The sequence below is a fragment of the Symsagittifera roscoffensis genome, chromosome 3 (genome assembly GCF_963678635.1).
Source record: "Symsagittifera roscoffensis chromosome 3, txSymRosc1.1, whole genome shotgun sequence".
NCBI classification, from domain to species: Eukaryota; Metazoa; Xenacoelomorpha; order Acoela; family Convolutidae; genus Symsagittifera; species Symsagittifera roscoffensis.
In genome coordinates, this window is record NC_087064.1 from 27344674 (window position 1) to 27367486 (window position 22813).

A 22813-nucleotide genomic window follows, 5' to 3' on the forward strand; every position below is an offset into this window, starting at 1 on the left:
TAATTGCACATATTTTTTGTGTCCACAAAGCAGATATTATAAGAATAGACAAAAGCAAATTAGTTTCCTTGGAAACTAATTTATTATTATTATTTCATTAAATGCGAAATTGTGGACAAAACATGTACATTTTACAGCCCTAATTGGATAAATTCAAAAATTTCACGCTTTTAAGATATGGCAGTCATCCCCTAGTAAAAAAAAAACAAATTAAAAACATTATTCACTTGGCAATTCCAAAAAGATATATAACAAGAATCTTATCGTATTTAAAATGAAGCATCGATTCATTAAATGGTAATGGCTTTTTTAAATCATTTTTCCCAGCAAGTCATTTGAAAAGAAAAGTAGGATATCTATTAACGTTTCTGGAGAAATCAACGCAAACCAAGACTATCAAAAAAAAATCGATGCAATAAAAACTTCTAGATGTTTAAATACCTGTTTAGCAGAGTCTTCTTTGTCTCTACCTGCTCGTAAAACCACTGATCTGCTTTTTTTAAATTGTTCCAACTCAGCTTTCAACTCCTCGTTTTCCCTTTCTAATTCCTGCATTGCCAGACCGTCCAGATCCAGACCTCCTCCTGGACCACTTTCCAACTGATGTCTATCATCGCCTCTCGGATCCTCGAAAAACAAATCCTCTTCTTGAATAATCCCTTGCGTACCTTTACTTGAGGTCCTTTTTCCATCTGGTTTGTCTATGCCACGTGCAATTTTGGGCTTACTAGTTTCACTTTTTCTATCTTTGGTGGTAATTTTATTTTTGACTCGAAGATCATCCAAAAGATCTGCCAAGTTTCCACCCGGAGCCGATTCGCTCAGCTTTAAAATTTTTTGTAACAATTCCGGGTTTTCCAAAATAAGTTCCCGGAACGCCTCGAGGTCTTTCTCAGGCATAGTTTTCATCAACGCCAACATTTGTAGTAACAGCTCATGATTGTTTTGTTGCATCTCAGCTAGCTCTTCCATCCTATTTCCATCATCAGATAGAAGTTCCAGAGCTTTTATTTGATCAGGACTTAAATCTTTGAATTTATTGGCGCTAATTTTAGCCTGAGTCGAAGTGTTTTTGAGAGCTAAAGCATATTTCATATCAGCTGCTGGCATATTCTGAGTTGATGTCATAAACTCATCAAAATCGGAAGGCGGCAAACTTTGCTGCAATCGCAAAACTTCCTGGACGATTCCGTTAGAGACACTTTCGTTTTCCACAACTTTTCTCGCGAATGTCTCATTTTGGTCATGTAATTTTAACATATCTGTAACGTCAATTGGATTCACAGTTTGTAATGTTTTCAGTGATTTTTCATTGCCAAATTTAGAAATCATTTTCGAGAGAGGCAGTTTATTGTTTGTTGCAAAAGATACCAAATCAGCAATAGTTGAACTTCCGATTTTCTGAAGAGCGTTTAAAGCAGCTGCGGTTTCTTTTTTACTATCTGCAACATATAGACCATCTGAAAGAGCAACTGCCAAGTTCTTCTTAGGCTCTTTTCTGGAACTTCCGATGCCTTGAGGTGGGTCTAATTTAGAGATTACTTGCAACAGCTTCTGGGACTCACAACTCCCCATTGCTCGCATTATAGAACCCTTTTGATGATCATTTTGCCCGCCCAGCACATGAAGCAGATCTTCTACAAAATCAGGCGTGGTATCTTCAGTTCCATGCAAAATATGAGCTGTTTCCTCTGGAAAATCTTGACACAAATCAGCGAATTTCTGAAAAGTTTCTTGATCTAGATTTTCTTTGAGCTGAGTCAACTTGTCGAGATCGGCAGGTGTTGCAAAACTTTCAATCCCGTCAAATTTGGAAGGATCAACGCCTGAATCAGCTGCAAATCCATCCAATTTTTGTTGCGTAGTTTCCGTAAATGATACGTGCGTTTCAGGTGTATTTCCGAAAGTCAAAAGCTTGCTGAATTCTTTAGGGGCGTCATATCGTAGCTGCAGAATTCTAGCGATCTCCGTTACAGGCTCGACTTGCAATTTTTTGGCTAAAATTTCAAACTCATTCCGTTCCAAATCACCTTGTGCCTCAATCAAACTTTTGACTATTTCTGGAGTGAAATTTTTATCTTGGAGAACTTTGTTTCCAAGCTCTTTAAACTGATCACTAAGGGCAACCATCTTTGATGCTACACCAGTTTCCAAATTAATCAGATTTTCAAGAGTGTCGGGCTCTTTTAAAACAGTACAGGCTTTAGCTAGATCCAACTCTTCGTTTTGGTGCATATCTAATAGGTTAGCTACAGATTCCAACGATAATTCCGCCAGACTATTCGTGATCGAATTGGCTTCATGTTTTGTATTCGCAGAATCGACAATGTCTAAAAACGATTCAACAATTTCTAGAACAGGAGTCTTGTTTTCATCATCGTCACTTGTGTAAAAGGTCGCGATCAGCTGGTTGATTTTAGCTGGATCATCGACCTTGTCAACAGTCGCCATCAATTTTTCAAGTGCTGATCCGTCCAAGAGGTCAACAACTCCCAGCAAATCATCTATCGAATCGACATTAGTTTTCGGGCAGTGAAGTATTTTTGCAATTTCTTTCGAATATACACTTGCTAAATTCACCAGCTTGGCAAATTTGTTTTCACCTAGGGCATCTTTCATAGAACAGAGTTTGTCCAAATCTCCCGCTGTCGCTTCGCAACTTAAGTTCGTGAAATCTTCACTTAACCCTGCTTCCAGTCCTGTTTCCGTAGCAATTTGGTTCAATCTTTCCGCAGCTAATTCCGTGAATGTATCCTTCGAACTCTTATCCGGTTGGTCTGTTCCGAAGAGAGCTTGATCGTCCGGGCCAGTGATAATTAGACTCCTGAAGTCTTCGGGTGATTCTTCTCTGAGGGCCAGAACTTCTTTGAAGTCTTCGACTGAGCTGGCTTCTTCTGCCATTTTCACCAGACGGTCAAACTGACCCGGTGTTAAAACTTTTCGCAAGTTGACAACTTCGCCGATGACCTCTGGTTCAAACCAGTCTTTTCGAAGGAGTTTCTGGCTAAATCCAAGATTCTCTTTCGCAATCTTAACTAACTGCTCGGCCTCAATTTGTTCTAGTTCTAACATATTTTTCAACTTTTCTTTATCGCTGCCAACTAACTCGCAAGTTTCTTTGAGAGTTATTGGGTTATAGGTTATTTTCGAAACCTCATCTGTGCTGCAAGAAGAAAGAAGTCCAATCGCATCATTAAGATTTTGAGTTTCCTCAACAGCTGAAATCGAAGTCAGCAATTTCTTCTCTTGTTGTGAAAGTTTTGAAGTTTTTCCGTTCATTAAATTTATGAACTCTTTCGGGTTTTCTGCTTTGGTCACAATTTCTATCACGTTTTCAGCCAAATTTTGAGATCCACTTCTGTCTAAAAGCCTCATAAGGTCACTGACTGATTCTGGTTTGCAGCTAGTTCTCCTGAGATAACATTCCATTTTTTCTGGATTAGATTTGCATGCTTCTAGAAATTGGTCAAATTTCCCAGTTGCTAAACTATCTTTCATCTCAAATATTTTATCTACGATCTCAGGAGAAAACGTTGAGCTTATTTCTTTGAGATTGTCGGCAGTTTTCTTGGTCAGTCCTTTTTCTTTTGTTATTTTCTCCGTGGCATCAATCACTGCTCCTCTTAGACTATCAACTGGTTTAGTTGAATCTTTTTCACCTCCTTTGGCTACTTCTTCAAGACGTTTCTTCAGTTGAGCTGCAGTTAATTTTGAGTTCTTGCCGAGAATTTGCGACAAAACTTCTGAGTTGTCTTCTTTTGAAACCAGTATTTCCTTAACAGTTTCTGGGTTCAATTTATATTGGGCTAATAGTTTTTTGAACGCGTCTTTACCCAATTTGGAGTATAATTCAGTCGCTGTTTCGAACTCAACTGAGTTCAATTTATCATGTAAGTCAATCAATTGTTTCAAATTGTCCAATTCCGAATCTCCTTTTTGTAAACAATTGAAAAGGTTCTTTTCGCTTTCTTGGCCTACTTGCACAAGTTTTCGGAACTTTTCAGGGTCGAGTTTTGTGTAGAGATCAATCAAAATGTCTTTTTTAGGCTGGTTCACCAGTGACGTCAAGCTTAGAATATTTTCGACACTTTCCGTTTCCGTTTTCAGCCCTTGCTGATCTTTTTCACTTTTAAGACATTCCACTAACTTTTCGAAACTTTCCCCGCCTATTTGCTGCCCTAGTTCCATTAAATTATTCTGTTGACCCGACTCCAGTGAGTTAGTTAGACCAATCAGGTCGTTGGCAAAACTTTGCGGCTCTTCGTGAGTTTTCAAAATACTCATGAGCTGACTTGGATTTGACACACATAGACTCACAAGTTCAGTGTAGATATCCGGTGAAGTTTTGTTTTCAAGATCAAGTAGATAGTCTAAGTCTTTAGGAGATACTTTAGTGGCGATCGTTTTGATATCCTGCACAGTTTTGGGGTCCAGAGAATCCGATTTCGATTCTAACTTTTCGTTCACTTTTTTCGACATAGCTTCTGCCAGTGACTCATCCTTGCTTGTTGATTTCTCAGTTCCGATGTCGCCCATTTTTTTCCGAAGAGTCTTCATGATTGCAAACGGGTTGCCTTTTAAACCTGGATCCGAAAAAGTTTCCACCATTTGATCTAGGTTATATCCTTTAGAGTTAAGAATGTCTTGAATTTCGGTCGAATTTTGGCCACATACTTCTACCAGGGAAGCAAAATTATTCTTGTCGAGGTAATTGAAAAGGTCACAAACTTTACTCAATTCTTTTGGACTTATATCCAAGTCTGCTTTCAAATGAATCAAGTCTTCAATTTTCTTGCCTTGCGTCGTTTGCTTCAGACATTCAGCCATTTTTGGTTCCTCTTTCAGACATTCAATAAGCTCCGAGTACTCAACCGGTTCAAGTTCGCAGCTTAGGACTGAGAGAGTCTTTGATGTTTCTAATGGCATCTCAGTACTTGCCTCAAGGCACATGTTCAAGTTGGAAGTAGCAGCTCCTCGTGCTTTTTTGCTCTTAAGCCCTGCAAATTTTTCCATCATCGACGTCGCTTCTTCTGGTTGCAAATGAGACACCAATTTTGCAAACTGCTGAACATTGTTCGGTTTTACGTCACCAAATAGCTTAATCGTTTCTTTAGCACATAATGAAAAAGTTTTTTGATCGTCTCCGAACGATGACAATATGCTAGGCTCCAGTGCACAAACTTCAATTAATTTTTCAAAATCTGCCTTTTTCAATTCACTTTGCATTGCCAGAAGCTTATTAGTGCACTCCGGTGGTGCTTCTTGCACAATGCACCTAATTTGCTGTTTTGTTTTCTCATTAGTGTCAATTTGACCGGATACTTTTTCTGCTAGTTTGCCCAGTTTTTCCAGAAACATATCTGGTTTAGGCTTTCCATTTTTAGGAAGAGATAGCAAATCTTTCATTTGATTAGAAATCTCACTTTTTTCCTCAATAAGAGCTCGGAAAACTTCTGGATTTTGTTCGAAGCTCGAAAGGAACTTGTCAAATGTTTTTGAATCTGTCGACGCAGAAATTTGCGCCAATTCGTTAAATTCTTCGCCTTCCAACGCAGGCTGAAGTTTAAGGAAGTGACCAAGGGTTTTGGCGTCTAAAGAACTCTTAGCTAGCATCGTTTTTACTGTTTCAGGATTCGTTTCAGCGAGCTTGCCAAGTTGAGTAGCCTGTTCGAGACTAAGCGACGAACAAAGTTGCATAACATTTCCTGAATTTTCAGGCTCGCAGCAATCAGCAGTTTTCAGAATTTGTTTTAGTTTTGAGGCCTTAGTATCTTTCGCTAGTTTTTTCAGCTCGTCAAAAACTTGTTCAGGCGTGCAATTCTCTCCCATCCTCAATAATGACTCAGTTTCTTGTGCATTTAAGTTGGCACTAGCTTGAACCAAACGTTTCGTGTTTTCTGCGTTACACTTCGACGAATTCAAAAATGGCGACATTTTTATCGGGTTTTCAGACACCAAGTCTATCAATTCCTCAAATTCTTTCAGACTTAGTCCTTTTTGCAGACTCAGAAGTTTCTCGGCGTCTCTGGAAGGGAGATTGACACATGTTTGTTCTAATTTAGTAACAAATTCTGGCGCTAAATCGGATTTGTTTTCGTTAAGTCGTTCTTGGACAACTTTTGCGACACTTTCTGGAATGGTTTTTGCAGGCTCATTTTTCTCTAATTCTTCTTTACCTGCATATTGTTTCAACATATCTCTAAACTCATCGGGCAAAACAGCGTCTTTTAGCTCTAGAATGTGCGCTATATTTTCTGCATCCAAGTTGTCTGCAGCCAGAAACATCTTAAAATTTTCTGGATCCTCCCCGGCCCAGGCTGTTAACTGGATAAAATCATCTGGCTTATCATTCAAAATTGCTTTCAGAGACAAAAACTTGTCCATTTCTTTTGGAGTTGCTTCTTGGCTAAAAACGACCAAATTGCCGCTGCTTTGATCGTCCAATTCCAGGCCTTGTGCTCGATTTGCTACATTTTCAGCAACCATTTCACTAAGGGTCCCTGAAATGCTTTTCCGCTTGTCTTCCGCTCCTGGAGATACCAGTGACATGAACTGGTCCGGCGCTTGTTCGCTCAAGTTGACGAAATCCAGAATTTCTTCAGGGGTAAATTGTTCAGAAATGTTCACAAATTGAGCAAACTGGTCAGGTGTCAAATTGTTTTTCATCTCAAGAAGTCTTTCAATCTGCTCAGCATCAACACTTCCGCCTTCTAGAACTTTCTCAACCAAAGCAGGACTTTCTCTGTTGAGCTGAAGCAACTTATCGGATGATTGTGGGTCTAACTTTGAAAGATTTTCAAGAGCAATAGGCGACGCCAGAAGGTTTTTCTGAAGATCAGGTAGAGCCAATGTACTTTCTAACTCCAAGTCTACAAGTTTGCTGATATTTTCAGTATTTATATCATCAAGTGCCTCAAGTAATACTTGAACCTTTTCTTCATCACATTTTGCGAGATCTTCTAATAGCTGTTGACGCTGGTCTGAGCTGAGACCTTTCACAGTTCCAAGCACTTTCTTCACCTCATCACTATCGTAGTCCAAGTTGGACAACAACTGGGCGCCATCTTGCGGGCTTTCGAGCAGGAGTTTCAGTAAACTTTTAAAGTCTTCGGGATTCATTTTCTTTTGCAGTTCTAGAAGAGAGTCGAATTGTTTAGGAGTCACATGGGAGCTGACGACCTGTAAAAGCGATTTTATCTCATCGTCCATATCAGAATCTTCGACGTACTTCTCGGATACTTTGGACGTCATAGTTGAAAAAGGTTGGCTAGTGTCAATCTGGAACCCGTTATTTGGAAAAAATCCGTCGCTCAACCCTGATTGAACAGCATGTTGTTGTTCTGGCATAATTGACATCCCTGATAAAATTTTAGATAAATTTTCGCTGAGTAGATTTGAACTATTTGGTGACAGTCCAGTGGTTCCAATTGTAGCCAGAAGATTCTTAACTGCCTCTGGGTCGGCTTCAACGGCTGCCAATAAATTGTCAAATATTTCTTCGTCGACATCGCTGTATATGTTCAGTAGTTGATCCAAAGTTTCCGAATCAAGATCATCCGACTTTTCTAGCAGTTTTTCTAGTGTGTCTGGGTTTATATATTCTTTTGAAAGTAGTTCTTGGAACTTAGATGGATTCCGCTCTGCGAATTGCATTAGCTTTTTGAACGCTTCTGGCGACAGTGTCTTCTGTAATTCTATAAGTTTATCTTTTTGGCTCTGATTTGGCAAATTCTCACTTACAGCTAAAAGTGATTGGAAGTTTTCTAAGGCCAGTTTTCTTGTATCTGAGTTCGAGTTAGCTTCGTCACTTTCTACAGGTAATTGAGCCAGTAAAATTTCCGCCTTTTTGACTCCCATTTTGCAAACTTGGTCCAATAGTGGAGACAATAGCTCTGGAGCTATAGTTGAACTGGCATCTAGAAGAGTTTCTATGAACTCCGGTGTAGTTTCTGGATTTGCCAAAATGCGGCGCATCTGTTCCGTATTTGTGTAGCATAGATCGACAAGTTTTTCAAAGTCATCTTTGTTTAAATTTTTCTGATATTCTGCCAGAGCTGCAGCTTCTGTAGGACTCAAGACCTTAGCAAGCTCTCCAATTTTGTTTCTTGCCTCCACGCTGATCTTTTTATTCCTAAGTAACTCATCTAATGCGTTTTTGCCCTGCCTGGAAAGTTCTAGAAGCTTTTGAATCAATGAATTTCCATCACTTGACATCTCAGCAAAGGCATGTAACTGTTTTGGATCCAACTCAGCCATTTGTTCTGGAAATTCTCGACAAAGTTTGGCCAAAGTTTGCATCTGTTCTGGCTGTCCATGCAACGAGGAGAGAATTTGTTCGGTCTCCTCATGAGCGATGCTCTTTATATGTTCTAAATCTGATTCTGAGAGCACTCCTTCTTTGACTAAATCTTCCAAACTTAATTTTCTGGACTTTTTATCATTATCAAGTTTCAACAGTGTTTTCTCTAGTAAGTCAGGACTTTGTTCCTGAATTCTCAAAAGTTGTTCAAGTTGTCCGGGTTTCAAGTTTCCATGAATCTTTGCGAAATTCTGAATATCTTCTGCTGATATATCTCCCATAAGGCCAACTGCTGCTCTGAGTTCTGCTAACTCCTGCAAAACAAAGTACAGCATCTTCAGACCTAATTTACAGCACGTTTTGGCAACAAATATATCAATCTATAAAACAAATTTTCGGTCTCTTCTGGCGTACTTATCAACTTCAACCTTTTCGCTATAAGCTGGTCAGAAAACCATTTTATTATTCGAATTACAACTACCAAATATTATTACCAACAACTATTACTATAACTACCAATCAATTACTATTCCAATTATTATTACCAATTTTTTTTTTAGAAAAACTCATCTCGGCACTTCGATAAAGTTTTCAAATTGAACAAAAAATCACTCGAAGCACAGATAAAAGGACTTCACTATGATGTATCAATTATGTATATATTATGACGCGTCTTTGTGGTACCTGTCCGTATATTGAACACAGAGCAACGCAAAGCTTCGCACAAAAAGCGATACAACACAAAACTACAATTTATTGACAGAAATAGAGATGAAAGCCACAGAAAACTTTTTTGAATAGACGTCAAGAAAGGATCTATCAAAATTTTCATATCTTTGTCTTGGTTTTGTTTTTAAGAAATTATTTCAAGAAAATTTGCAAAAAAAAACAATTGAATTTTGAACTAACCTCGAAAAAACTTGCAAAGCATTAACAACTCACAAACTTTTGATCAGACACATGCTTGCCTCAAAAAACTGAAACAACTGAAATTGGAGTTGGTGTATTAACAAACAACGTAGAAAACATATTTCGAATAGTACGGGCAGTTAAAATGCAAACATGCTCAAAACAAATCTTTTAGTTGACAAAAACACAGATTGAGATGACCACCAATTTGAGTAATCCTGTAAGCAAAGTTACTAACGGGAGAAAAGTCTAGTGCCCATTTGGAATACCCTTGTTAGTCGTAAAAGTAAAAAATCATTGAGAGCACAAGCACTGGGTGAAAATATATGTGGAGCACATTTTTTGCACGACACTTTTTTCACTGTCTACGTTTTCTAAAGTTCTTAAATTAGCTTCTTTGCCCAATTTTTAACATTTAAAACATAGCCAACAGACAATTGGAAAAGTTTCAATTAACTGAAACTAGCCATAGATATTACTGACCAAAAAAAAATCTTTTTTTTTTAGTTTCATTTAAATATTATATACTCTATTTTCGAAACTTCAAGTCAATCAAATTTTTATGCGACAAATTGCTTTACAACTTGGCGAATATATTTTAAGGGAACTTTGAAAGAACTAAAACAATTAGACAATTAGTACTGAAAGAAAACGAGAAAAAGTTTTGACCATAGAAATTTTAAGAAACTTTTTCATAAAAACATGAAAGTACACAAGGACTAAACACGTGCCTTCATTTTGTTCATGGCACTTAACAATTAGTCTAAAGCACACAAAAAACGTTGTAAAAACTTTGGTTTACAAATAGTTCGTTTTTGAATTCGACCCTCAAACCACCCAAAAGGTCCCCTTTGGTACATCTTTACGACACCTATTTGATAAACAAAAATGAGAGGCAGCGGCGAATACGTTCCAAAAAAACTGCTTGGTCAAATTATTCAAGAACTTCCCTAAAACGTCATTTTTGGCATTTTTTATTCAAATATTTGCCAGCCGCGTAGAAAATTGTGGCAAAATGGGCACTTTATAGTATTTTCGGAGAGCTGGGAAAAACAACTTAATCCATATGGAAAAATTGAACAAATTTCTCTAAAATTCTCCCTCGAAAAATTCTTAGGTCGGTCCACAGCTGCTCTCATATATAATGAATTCAAAGAATGAGACCTGCAAAACGTTGATATTTAGAGAAAAAATGAAATTGATAAAGAATCTGTTTTCTTCCGAACACTTCCAGTCACGAAGTGCGAAAAATTATGGTGTAGCGTCTGTTTTTTATCCAGCCAATTTTTACTACCTCCAAGAAGACTTCAAGCGAGTCAAGTTAGGTATCAAATTGAAGCTCTTTCAGCCGTTCTAATGTGATTTTTCAGACTGATTTCTAATTATTATCTGTGATTTTTTTCAAATTTTCATCTATTGTTACCTGGTTCTTATGACTCGTTAATTACTTTGATTTCCTCTTACTAATAAAAAAATTGCAACAAGAAAGTTCTTATGAAAAATCAAAAAAATTTTTTGCTTTTTTGTTTTAATTATTTTTCTTACAACTCGCATGGCCCAAAAATTCGGCGCAATTTCAACAGCAAAATTAGTATAATAAAAATTCACAGCGGCAAAAATTAATTTCAGAACTTTGAATCATTTTTGCTGAATAATTTTGCTTAAGTGGGTATTATAATCCATTTTGAGACTTACATATCTCAAATTTTTGTTCCTGTTTCCATAAAACGATACAAATTGACAAGAGCACAGAAGGAATTTTCGGGAAAAATTAATCTAAGAGGTTGAAAAACGACCTTTGTCTTTTTCATCGGACAGCGAGAAAAAGTTCAATGATAATCCAGATCTGTGTTTGCATACCTTGGGAACGTCAATTAGTCCACCTGACGGAAGTTTCTTATTGCTCTTGTCAAGCAGAGATTCTGGATCTCTACCCATTCGAATCAATTTTTCAGATATTTGTTTGAACAATCCCTCGGTCAAACGTTGGCTTCCCGGCTGCACGAGTTCTCCCATGAGTACATCCTAAAAATTATTCAATTCATTCGATACGGTGTTGAAAGTACAGTACAGCATAATTATTCACTGCACAACGAGAGATAAAACAGACTATTTAGAGTAACAATTAAGTGACGATGACAAAAGGTGACATAATACAAATCAGAGCAAAAAGGTCGACCAGCTGAACGTTATCTATCTTCGAACATTCACCGTCTGAAATTACTTAAAATTTGGCAGGTAAATCTATTTGACATCAAGAAATTTTGAAGTAGTTCACTGTCTTGCATGAATGATAACTTTCCATGTTTTCTGCTACGATGATGAAAAGGAATCATACAATTTGAACTAGATCGCGTTTTTCTCCTACATGCAAGTAATTAACTGACATTCAAATATTATGTTACTAACATTCAAGAAATCATCAACGTCTGGACGTTTTAAAGGAAGAGGTTAAAAACTCATGATGCTTGCTGAACCAGTCTTGCATGTACAAATTGGGGAATGATCAGCACAAAAATATGTAGTATAAAATTTCGGAAGTGAATTTAGATAGGAGCCTCCTATGTATACCTTTTCGGAATTGAGATTCTCGATCTGGTCATGTTGGGACACCAGACTCTCCTCCAGTTCTACCTTCTTAGTCTCCAGACTTTTCTTCTCCTCTAGCAGCTGTTTGCCCTTCTGTTCCAGATCTGTCTTAGTGTGCACGAGCTCCTCAATCGCAGCTTCGTTCACCTCTGAAAACTCGAAGTAGTTAATTTTGACTATTCTACCATTTTTTTGCTAAACTGGCACGTCAATTCTGTGTGGTTTGTTTAATCAATGATCAGTGTTGGTGCATTTCGATTTTAAACAAGCAATTTTTATATTGCTTTGGAATTTTACTCACACGCGTCCAAAAATCTGTGTTCAAATTCATTGGTTCGTTGATCTCTATATTCGTATTGACTCTGTTTTGGACCCTCCAAAGAGATGGGATAAGGTTTTAGTTATTTTAATTGTAGGTTAGAATGGCCACAGGTAAAATGGCATAAGGTAGATGGGAATGTAGGGTAGAACAGTAAAAGGTAGAATTCTAAGGTCTTTTTGGTTATACCCCCCTAAATTATGAAAAATGAAAAAAAAAGCACATAATTGGGACGTTGTTACTAGGAAATGCACTATATGGGACTGGTAAAAACGAACCATTTTAACTTATGAGCCTCAAACTGACTTTTTTCTCCAAATTTCGGCATTTTTCTGAGCATAAATTTCATTACAAGGATGCTAAATGCGTTTTAAATTGTCGTTAAGTTCGCATTTTTTTGCCAGTTTCTAGCTTGATTCAACGCTAGGGATATCAGCCCTGCATTTTTCAGGAAAATCAGTCAAACTTTGTAAAAAAAATTTTTTTAAATTTTTTTTTAACATTTAGAGGGTATAACCGAAAAGACCCGAATGCTATAGGGTAGAATAGCGTTGAAAATCATAGATACATAAAATCACATGAATGCAAAGCATAACGTATAAGAGTCGCAAGATTCCCGTCAGAGAAAAATCCTGAGTTATAACTTGCAAAGCAAGAAACCGTGAGTTTCATTCAATCGAAATGAACCGGCAGTTGCAATCAAACTGTTGACACAGAGGCGAAATTGCACTTCGCATACACAAGCAAAAATATTAACGATAACGCTACTGTGAAAACTAAATGAGTAAAATTTTGAGTCTACATAAATTCTTAAGTGACGCACGCCAATTATGAGTCTACATAATTGCTAAGTGACGCAAGCCAATTATGACGCATTAGCAGTACCAGTCAATAAAAAAAAAGAAATTTACCAACTAAGATGCCTCAATTTATAGAGCGGACGCGTTTTAACTAGTATACGAAAGTTTATTAAAAACATCCTAACCTGCCCAGTTTCGAACCCTCTTATTTTGTTGCTGGTCTCCATCCCTACCTCCACGCTACAGATCCATGATACCTTGAAGCTTAAGTGCTATTCGTAAAATAATAGTTTGTGTTAATATCCTTAACATTGGCTGTATTTAATAGCTGGATCAAAATGAACACTTTCAAAATGAACACATTTTGTCGCAACAAATGCATCGCAACAATATTTGCGACTTAGGTAGGAAAAAATGATAGTTCATACTATAACACAAGCTATGCTTGGGTAAATAGTTTCTGGTAAATAGAAGGAACAATTGCGATAGAAAGGTCTTGCGTATCTCTAAAGCTGAGCAAATACAGCCACTCATTAAATCAGAATACTCCGATCGTTAGTTTTCAACAATTTCTCTCAAAACTTATTAGCTTGTCTAATTTGCGCTGGCTTATTCGATGCTTTTTTTGACATCACCGAAGCAGTAAATTGAATAATTTGGAAGCACTATCAACACTATCGGGGATCCTGTTATTTATTTCAAACTATTCCCTTTTATCACACTTAAATTGAATGAATTTTTAAACTAAATTGTGCATTATGGACAAATATGAAATCTTAAGATTTTGATACGTATAAAGAAATACACAGTGCCGAATCTGAATTTTGCCAGCAAAATTAAAAAATGGCAAAAATAGGTTTGAGAGGGACAAAAACAGAGAAAAAGTAAGAAACGAAAAATCGTTGAATTTTGGAAAACAAATGAGTTCTACTGAAATCGAACCTCAGTCCACGGACATCCAAGTTTTCAAACAGAATGCTCTACGCAACTGTGCCACTGATACCAGACACTAGATAACAAACACTATTCACTTGTAAATTGGAAAGCACTAAACGAGCAAGTTAATTTTATTTGCGAGTTGGGTTGAAAAAAAAATGGAGATCGTAATGTGACACTATGCTCGCGTCTGTAAATATGACCAATGTAGTTGGTCTCAATTAAACTTGAAAACCTTATTGGTTCCGGATAGTTCGTCAAGCAAAAATAAATTGGCGTGTTGAAACTATTGCGTATTAAACTCAGAGGCACAGTGGAGCTTCGGACAACTTTTAATACAACACGAAAAAAAAACTAGTTGAACCAACTTTTCTTATGTGTCGATAAAAGACATCTGTGGCCCAGCTAAAACCGAGAGATACAATACTGATACTTTGAATTTGTTATACCGATTCAGGATGAAATGGAAAATTTCAAAAACTGCACTTTGCCATAAAACTTAGTTGTTTCTCTGCTAAAAATGAGTGAGAAAAGAGAAAATTTTTGAGATACTAGGACCAAGGACATAACATTTTTTTACAAACATTAAAAAGTCGCATCAGCAGGAAAAACTACCGCAATCGGTTCTTTTGATTAAACTCTCTGTCTGTACCTTCATTTGATAAGATAGTTTTAAGGAAAGTCTGAAAAATTCTAAAAATCGGTCAAAAGTTCTAAAACTTGACTTTCCGAACTTGTAACATTGTTCTGCTAAAACTACATCGTTGTCAATTACGCAGAGAAAATTCCCAAAACCCGTTTTTCTCAGTGGAATACAACCTGAGAATGTTTGGCAAGGTAATTTTTGAGAAAAATCAAAGTTTCGAAAAAACGGTCGAATTTTCGAACTTTTTTGAAGGCCATATTAAAAAAATAATGATCGTATCCAATTATAATCGGCTTTCAAAACCTATTGTTTCGATTAGAATATTAGTATCAGATTTGGCAGGATTGTTATCAAGAAAAGTCAAATAATTTAAAAAAAAACAGTCAACATATGAAAAATTTCCGAGAATCATATTATTTTGTGCAAATAAGTTTTGGCGTAGCGTCTTATGCAGAAAAAACTAAGCAACGTGTAATTTTGATTGAACCTACAACTCAGATTTGGGAGTTTAGTTTTCAAGGAAAGTCAAAAAGTGGTTGAATTATCCGCGGGTGATTAAATTTTTTTTAAACATGACTGGGAGAAGCCGCTAGGACAAGGAAGCTTCCGACCACCCGCTATCTCTGCTGTACCCACATATTCAGATTTCAGGGGGTATTTTTCAAAAACATCAAAAAATTTCAAATATTTGACTTTTCCGTGGGCCATAATTTTTTCAAAGCTTTTCAAAAACCAACATTTCAATTTTTACCGGAAAATTTTTTTCAATTTTATACATACAGAAAAAAAAACAAGGTCCTGCCGGTACTCGAAACCCCTAGACTAAAAGTGCAATAGTGACAAAGTTACCTCCAGACCAAATGGGACGGAACCTGCAAGTTGTTAAGTTTAGATAAAAAAGCAAGAAGTTCAATTTCTTGTAAGAAAAGTTATTTATAAAAAAAGGTCTAGTTCCCGATTACAAGACACTTCTCTCGCAAGACGAGGAATTGCTAATTAAAGATTCCAGGATCGATCCACGGGCTGTTCAAAACGTTCTTTGTAAGTTTGGTCAGAATAAAAAACGACTCCTAGCATATTTATTCTGCACTTTCTTCGTAACTCGGAACAATAATAACACTCATCTAAAAGTTAAAAAGAATGACTTGACAAAATACAGCAAACGGAAGTCAGTTCTAATTATACGGGCTTCAGATATGAAATAATTTGAGTCAACATACCTTCAACTAGGAGCTTTTTCTCTTCAGGCACACAGAAAGCAATTTATTGGCAAGGCAAATATTTGTGATGTCATTAAAACAAAAATTTCCACTTTTGAGCGTTTTGAAAAAAAATGTATCCGAAAAGTTTGGGACTGATGTAAAATCACAATGAGCTGATTTATTTATTAAGAAACATTTCAGAGAGACATTCTAACTTATGTTAATTTTTTTGCGATTTGTTAATAATATTTATCTAGCACTTTTATTCAGCATGAGTTGATGAAATCGTAGTCAGCTCGAAAACAGAGACACAGACAGAGCTTTTATAGAACGTGCTGTGTTCTAAAGTGTTAGAGGAAAATTGATTCGAGGTTTAAACTTTGTTCGTACCTAAGTCCTGTTTGAGTTGTCCTATCGTGTCAACATGCTGTTGTACCTTCTCCTGGTGGATCTCCGATTCCTTCGTAACCTGTTCCAGACTTGATTTGAGCTGCTCTACATGAACGACTGGCACACTGGATTCTTCCAATGTCTGCAATTCCACTTTTAGCCCCTCGATCTGGTCTGTTTTCTCAACCACGTCCACTTGTAGTTGTTTGTTGTTGGAGTGTAGTTCGGACACTTGGTTGTATAGCTACATCAGAACACACAATTATGAAAACAAATTATGTAAAAAATAATGCGTCAGACAAATTTTTTTCTTGGTAGTGCTTGGTAAGTGAGGATATTGTGATAGCTAAGAGGACTAGATGATGGACGTACTTTGTGTGAAACGAACCTTGCTAATTGTTTCTTCCATAATCTATGTGATGAGATAACCAATATAAGTGAAACGTTTTTCGAGTTAAATTAAAACTGCGCCGCGAGAAAAAGCAGAGAACTTAATACGATTTGATAACAAACCAGGAAATTGACAATTTCTAGGAATTTGAAACAAAATAAATTATAAAAAGATGGTAAGGAGTCGTTGAAAGCAACGGGATAAATAGCAAGATTCATTTTGTAATATTCTAGCAATATCTTATAAAATTTAGTTTTAATGATCATTCCATGTTGCCTCTGCAATCAAGTGGAACAATTAGACTGACCAGATCAGACAGTTCCTTCTGTCTCTCCTCTGGACTCTTCTTCTGGAAGGTGTCGCTTAGTGCCTCGACGTCGAAGTCCATGCTCTTGCCAATGAGCAGCATCAATTTGGATGCTGCCTCGGCCGACAGCGAAATGCGCATCAGCTCATCCACAAGAGAACGCGGATCGTGCAATGCAGTAAGATCCTAAAAACAATAGTTTACTTAAGAAACACCCATAACATAGAGCAGGAGAAGAAAACCAGGATCTTTTCGATCGAACCCCCTCCCGCTATTGCAAAAGGAGGCATTTCCTGACATGGTTCAAAACTCATTCTAATTGCTTGCCGGTTGAATTAGTTCACTATATGGGTGGAAATTCTTTGATAATTATTATTACTAGGTACCTACGTTCTTATGAAATCCGGAAAATGAACAAAACAAATAAATTAAATACTGATAAAATTAGATTTGAACTTAATGACAATTATTTATTTTCTATCCCCATTACCCTTCCTCTAGCCTCGAAGTTGCAAAAACTATATCTACATGTTGCTTTCTATCACTCAAGGAATTGCGGAGCCAATCAGAAGCTTTGCATCATACTTCATAGGACTTTAATTTAGTTACACGAAGCGAAGCAGAGTTTCGCAACACTTCCGTTGGAAAAATGTATGTTACCAAGCTTTAAGAACTCCAATAGGAAAATTTTTGCAAATTTTTGAAAATTAAGCAAGCAGCAACGTTGTTTTGACTCCAACTGACGTTGTAAATTTACCTGCTTTGCAGAAGACGTGGGAAGAAAATATTTGAAAACAGCACAGCAATAATAAAAACTGAAATCTGATTTTTTGAATCTGAATGAAATCTGAATTCAAAATCTAAAAAAGACTCTTCTTGTTTCAACAAAAAATGCTCACAAAAACTCGAATCAAACAAAGAGGTGAAAAACAAATAAGTAACACTAGCTATGAACAACCAATTGACTTTGAAAATCTTTAAAGCCAAAAATAAACGCCAATTTAAACTCCTAAAAAGTAAAAAAAAATACCTGAAAAGTAAAAAAAAAACATTTCTGGACGTGAAAAAATTGACTATAAAAATTTTTCCAAAAAATGACAACCAAGAAGTAAGAAGTCAATTCGCTTATTGAAACTACCTAAAACTAAAGAAAACCAACAAGTGTATCAGAAAAATTAGCAAACAGCAATGCAATTTGACGCAATAAATCAACAAGTTCGTCTTGCAGTTTTGAACACAACTACCGAAAGCTACGTTGATTGAATTCAGATTTTACAGGACTCCAGGCTTGCTTGGTCCTCATAATTCGAATGAAAAGACTACATTTAAGCAATATGGGTTAGAATCTTAGGAGGAAAAAAAAATAAAAAATAAATGTCGAAAAACTCAAAAAAGTCTAAGCAAAACAGAGACAGCCATTTACTGAGCAAGTAGACAGAATGTTGCGACCATAGTCTTAAAAGCCCACAAACTTTATTTCTTTCAAAAAAAGTGTCGTTTTTTCTGCGTGGTGGGATAACAATATCTGACCAAAAAACTACAGTTCAGGAATATTCGGCAGAGATAGGAAAACAAGCAAACTGGACAACAATTTTTGAAGAAAAATGACCAGAGAAACAAAAAAAAAATCAAAAAAAAAAATTCAAAAAAAACTTCAGGTTTTTTTGCAGAAATTTTAAAGTTTATAATTCTCAAAATGGCGTAAATAAAACTCGGAAAACCTAATTTTTCTCGATTAAAACAAAAAATAAGCCAGATAAGCTAGTGTAAACGGCCTAAATTAAGCAAAACTAAGCATGCTCGCTCGCTTTACTCGCTCGAAATTTGACGAGAAATCAAAAACTTCAAATCGGTTTTTCTCGACACTCGAAAAATTTTTTAGAAATTGTTAATAGTAGTTAAAATCTTGACTGAAAGAACTTCTTTATGATAAATCACTCGACCTATTCCGATGATTGTTTGTGGTACCTGATTTTCCGAGGAAAACAAAAAGAAAAACTAAAACACACCCGTATACAAAGTTACCTCCATATTTTTCAAATGGTCGGAACAAAAATAAGCTAAATTTGAACAACTATTTTATGTAGCAGAAACAACGCAAAAAAATGCAGCCGATCGAACAAACAAAAACAACAAAGGTTTAAACTAACTTTGTTTTTTGATCTTAGAAAAAAGCTTGAAAGAAAATCAAAAATTTTTAAAATTTCAAAAAAAAATTTGAAATTATGTTTAATTGTTTTATTTTTTCACAGAGTTCAGGAGGTTGATTTATACTTTTTCAAGATTTCATATAAGAATTCAATCACTCTCATTGATACCAGGTAAATCGAAAAAAAAAACTTCGCAAAATAAGACGACAAAATTAAGGCCGACTTCTTCCAGCGCCGGATTTCTACCGAAAATTTTTGGGCTCTGCAAAAATAACCTAGATTAGGCTCCCAGTGCCCATATCTAATTCTCAACTACTACTAGCTACACTGACCATGGTATAATGTTAATGAAATGATTACCATAACAATTTCGTCCATTCTGTGAACAAAGTTTTTTTTTGCGGAAAAAAGTGTTGTACCCGAGTGCAATAACCTTGCTCATGCTCATCGCAATTGTAATAAGCAAATTATGATCAATTTTATTAAAAAATTTACTATTGCCGATGTTTGAATTATCAAATTGTTTACATTATCATATCCATAAGAAGTTAGTTTTCAAGTGGGGAAATTATTAATGCAGTTTAACATTTTTAGAAGTTGTATTTATCAAAATTATGGATTTAGTCTAGACTAAATTTTCAAAAGCATTTTCGATATATTTGCCGGATATTCGTAGGCTATCGATTGAAATAACAACAAATCTGAAATTGGGTTAGTTCAAAATCTGTTGTACGAGCTCCACTGATACATTGAATAGTATCAAGAATTTCTAGTAGAATTGGTAAGCCATATTCGGCCGTAATGACGGAAAACCCTTAAAACAACAACGCAGGGGGTGTATTGGAGCAATTTTGTTCTGCACGTCGCCAATGCGCTTACCCGTTTCATCTGTTGTGCTTGCTGCTCCTGAGTTTTCCTCAGTTCCTCTTTCAGCCTCGCTATCTCCTCGTCTTTCTCCCTCTCCTCCTCCGTACTCGCCTTCAGAGAGTCCAACTGCTCCAGACCCTCCTTCAGCCCCTGGTTGCCCTGCATTATCACAACCAAAACATACAATGGGTATCTGTTGATGCGATATGAAAGTCAGCCAGTGGCGAGCGACGAAATTTTTTACCGGGAGTTTTTGACGAGGGTGTATGACTGTTCGGACATAAAGGCGCAACAAATTTCAATAAATAGGTTTGAAGATACCTGTAATTTTAATTTACCGGGCACCTCTCATTTAGCCGGAAACATATTTAGCCGGAAACGTGTTTAGCCGAAAAGATAATTATTCCATGAATAAGATGACAGAACTTAGTTAAATCATACCGCAATGATGGCCTCCAGTTCTCTGATTCTCTCTTGCAGTTTCTCAACTGTTGTTTCCAGCTGAGTCTTCTCTTTCTCCAGCACTTCCTTGAATTCACTGATCTCATCTGTGATGGACTCCAACACAGTCTCCTTCTCCTGACTCGCTGCCTTCCATTCCTCGACCTATATGTTACGTAACACATCACTCAGATTATGTAATATTCTATACGCTATGCAAGAAACAGGATTTAACTAGAAGCGGAGCCAAGGCGAAATGAAGTGGCCATGCCTCCACCTCACAATCATGAGGTTGGCTTTCCGAGCCCACTATGATCCGTACTTGAAGAAGAGAAGAATTTATTTTAAAATATTAATGGTAAATATGTTAACCAAAATTGCACCAAAAACTGTGAGGCGACAGCTAACGAATTCATTTGGGTTGCAAAGCACTGCCTGTGTTATCGAACAACAGCAGACATGTGACGCAAAAAAAACAGCATAGAAAATTAACTAAAAAAGCAAATAAGTCTAATTCAGAGACAGTTCGCATTATATCTTTTCTCTCTGGTGGATCGAAATATTTCTTGAAATTATCTGAAGATGTTCTTCCGACAAATTTAATGACAAAAATTAGCCACTTCATAGAATAATTCTTACTTGATTTATATTTTCGTTTTCATTTCAATGAAGTTCACCCGCATACGAGAGCCCATTTTAAGTTATTTGCCCAAATATGTTGACCACTGAGGATGCTTAGAAAACATTTTTTTTGTTTTTGTGCTACGGATGAAACTTAAACGTAATGTTATTCAAGCTTGCTGAACAATCTGAACTATTTAACATGCGGGATAATAACTTTAGAGGGATAAGAAGTTACTGACCTGCTCTTCTAGCTCGGTGTTTCTGTAGATGAGTTCTTCCAGCTGAGTCTGCAGTTCCTCAACAGACGGAGTGGGTGCCATTTCAAGGTCAGCAACTCAGTTACCACTCCAGATTATCACACTGCAAAAACGAACAGGGCGCTATTGTCATGAATCAGTACAATCTATTCAATGTCAAGGCCACTGAAATTGTAACAAAAGGAGGCTTCAAAAAACGGCATTTTTCTTTTTATGCTTGTTATACTTTGCCGAGCTTTTTCTGTTAATTACGAAGTTCGTACATTTGCTATGCCGAAAACCGCAGAAAACTTAGTTGAAAAGTCTGTTTAATAAATTGTTGGGAGGTTACAACAAAATAAAATATTATTTATTAACTTTGAATAAACAAAACATTATATTAGTTTGATGTTCAACTATTTCACCTACCTGCAGGAAGAAGCCTTTTAAAAATTAGAGTAGCTCTATGTGGTATAAATAAATCAACGTTTCAAATTTTAAAGCAAAAATCTAAATGCCTTTCTTAAATGCAAACTGGAAGTACAGAAAAGCACATGTGCAAAATACTGAATGATTTTTTGTAAAAGACGATTCAATGGTTTTAAACTTTGCGCTTTGTTGTTAAATCGTCTCGTTTTGTTGCATCAAACTATTGTCTTCACTGTAGAATTAATTCTTCACATTTTTTGACGACTTCGACTGTTTTATGGTCTTAAAAAATTGCTTTGCTTATTCTTTAACATATAATTTTCCATCAGAGTATTCGTCTAAACCAGCTTGTTGTATGCGATTAATTCTCAAGCACTTTGGCAAATCTTACTTTTGAAAAAAGATTGAGAACAAATTTACCAGTAAACAAACAGTCACACTTCAGCATTTGAATAGATCACCTCAAAAACTAAACTCTAGATATAATTATGATATGATATGATAACTAGATACGATATAAATATTTACAAACAGGAAAAATAAGGATAGCCCTTGTTGCATAAGAAGAGCAAAAAACTCCGACCAAAATAATTATTGCAAAAAAAAACAAAAACGTTTTTTGGGAGTTTTTCAGAATATTTTTTCAACAGTAGAAGAGTCCATTACAACATATCAATCAACTATTCAAATGAATAACTGTTTTTTTTTTTCAAATGAATAATTGATCATCATTTAAATAAGAACTCTTTTAACTGATAATGAGAATGAATAAATAAAAATCAGACCAGCACTTTTTTCCATACTGACACAACCTTTGATTATTTTACTGAGACAACCTTTATTTTAGGAACCTGAATGCCAACTAATTGTTTTAAAATCACACACAATGCCGATATATTTTTGAGGTACTGAAAATTGGGCAAAAAGCAACCCTGCGTCACACTTCATTCCAATCAATTTCAGACACATAGACGGAACAAGAATTTCCTGGAAATCAAAACGAAGAGCAAATAAATGCGGAACATTTTAGTTTTTATCTCAATTTTAAAATTGAAACACAGAGGCTCAGCGAGGTTTTGGCGCTTTCGTTCATACAAAACCCTCTACGAATAATCTAGACAATTTAATGGGTAAACTACACAATGGGTAACAATATTAATGGGGATAAACTACACATTTCATTTACTTATACACAAGGGCGAAAAAAAGAAATCTACACAAAACTATTACACTGATTCGAAGCTGCTTTTGTTGCAAACGAAAACTTCAGGCATTATC

The 22813-nt window shown here is 36.1% G+C and overlaps 1 protein-coding gene across 1 annotated transcript in view; it reads right to left on the bottom strand.

The window, feature by feature from the left end:
- The window catches only part of LOC134842884 (A-kinase anchor protein 9-like), a 32241-nt gene extending 10562 nt beyond the window's left edge, over positions 1–21679 (bottom strand). The window contains exons 1-9 of the mRNA XM_063859393.1: positions 21536–21679; positions 21110–21230; positions 20247–20411; positions 19818–19964; positions 16789–16974; positions 16091–16334; positions 11780–11946; positions 11069–11233; positions 442–8613 (exon numbers count right to left, since the gene is read on the bottom strand). Of these exons, the coding sequence (XP_063715463.1) occupies positions 442–8613; positions 11069–11233; positions 11780–11946; positions 16091–16334; positions 16789–16974; positions 19818–19964; positions 20247–20411; positions 21110–21190 (9327 nt within the window). The 5' untranslated portion in view covers positions 21191–21230; positions 21536–21679. The remainder of the gene's footprint in view (positions 1–441; positions 8614–11068; positions 11234–11779; positions 11947–16090; positions 16335–16788; positions 16975–19817; positions 19965–20246; positions 20412–21109; positions 21231–21535) is intronic.
- Positions 21680–22813: the final 1134 nt, after the last annotated feature.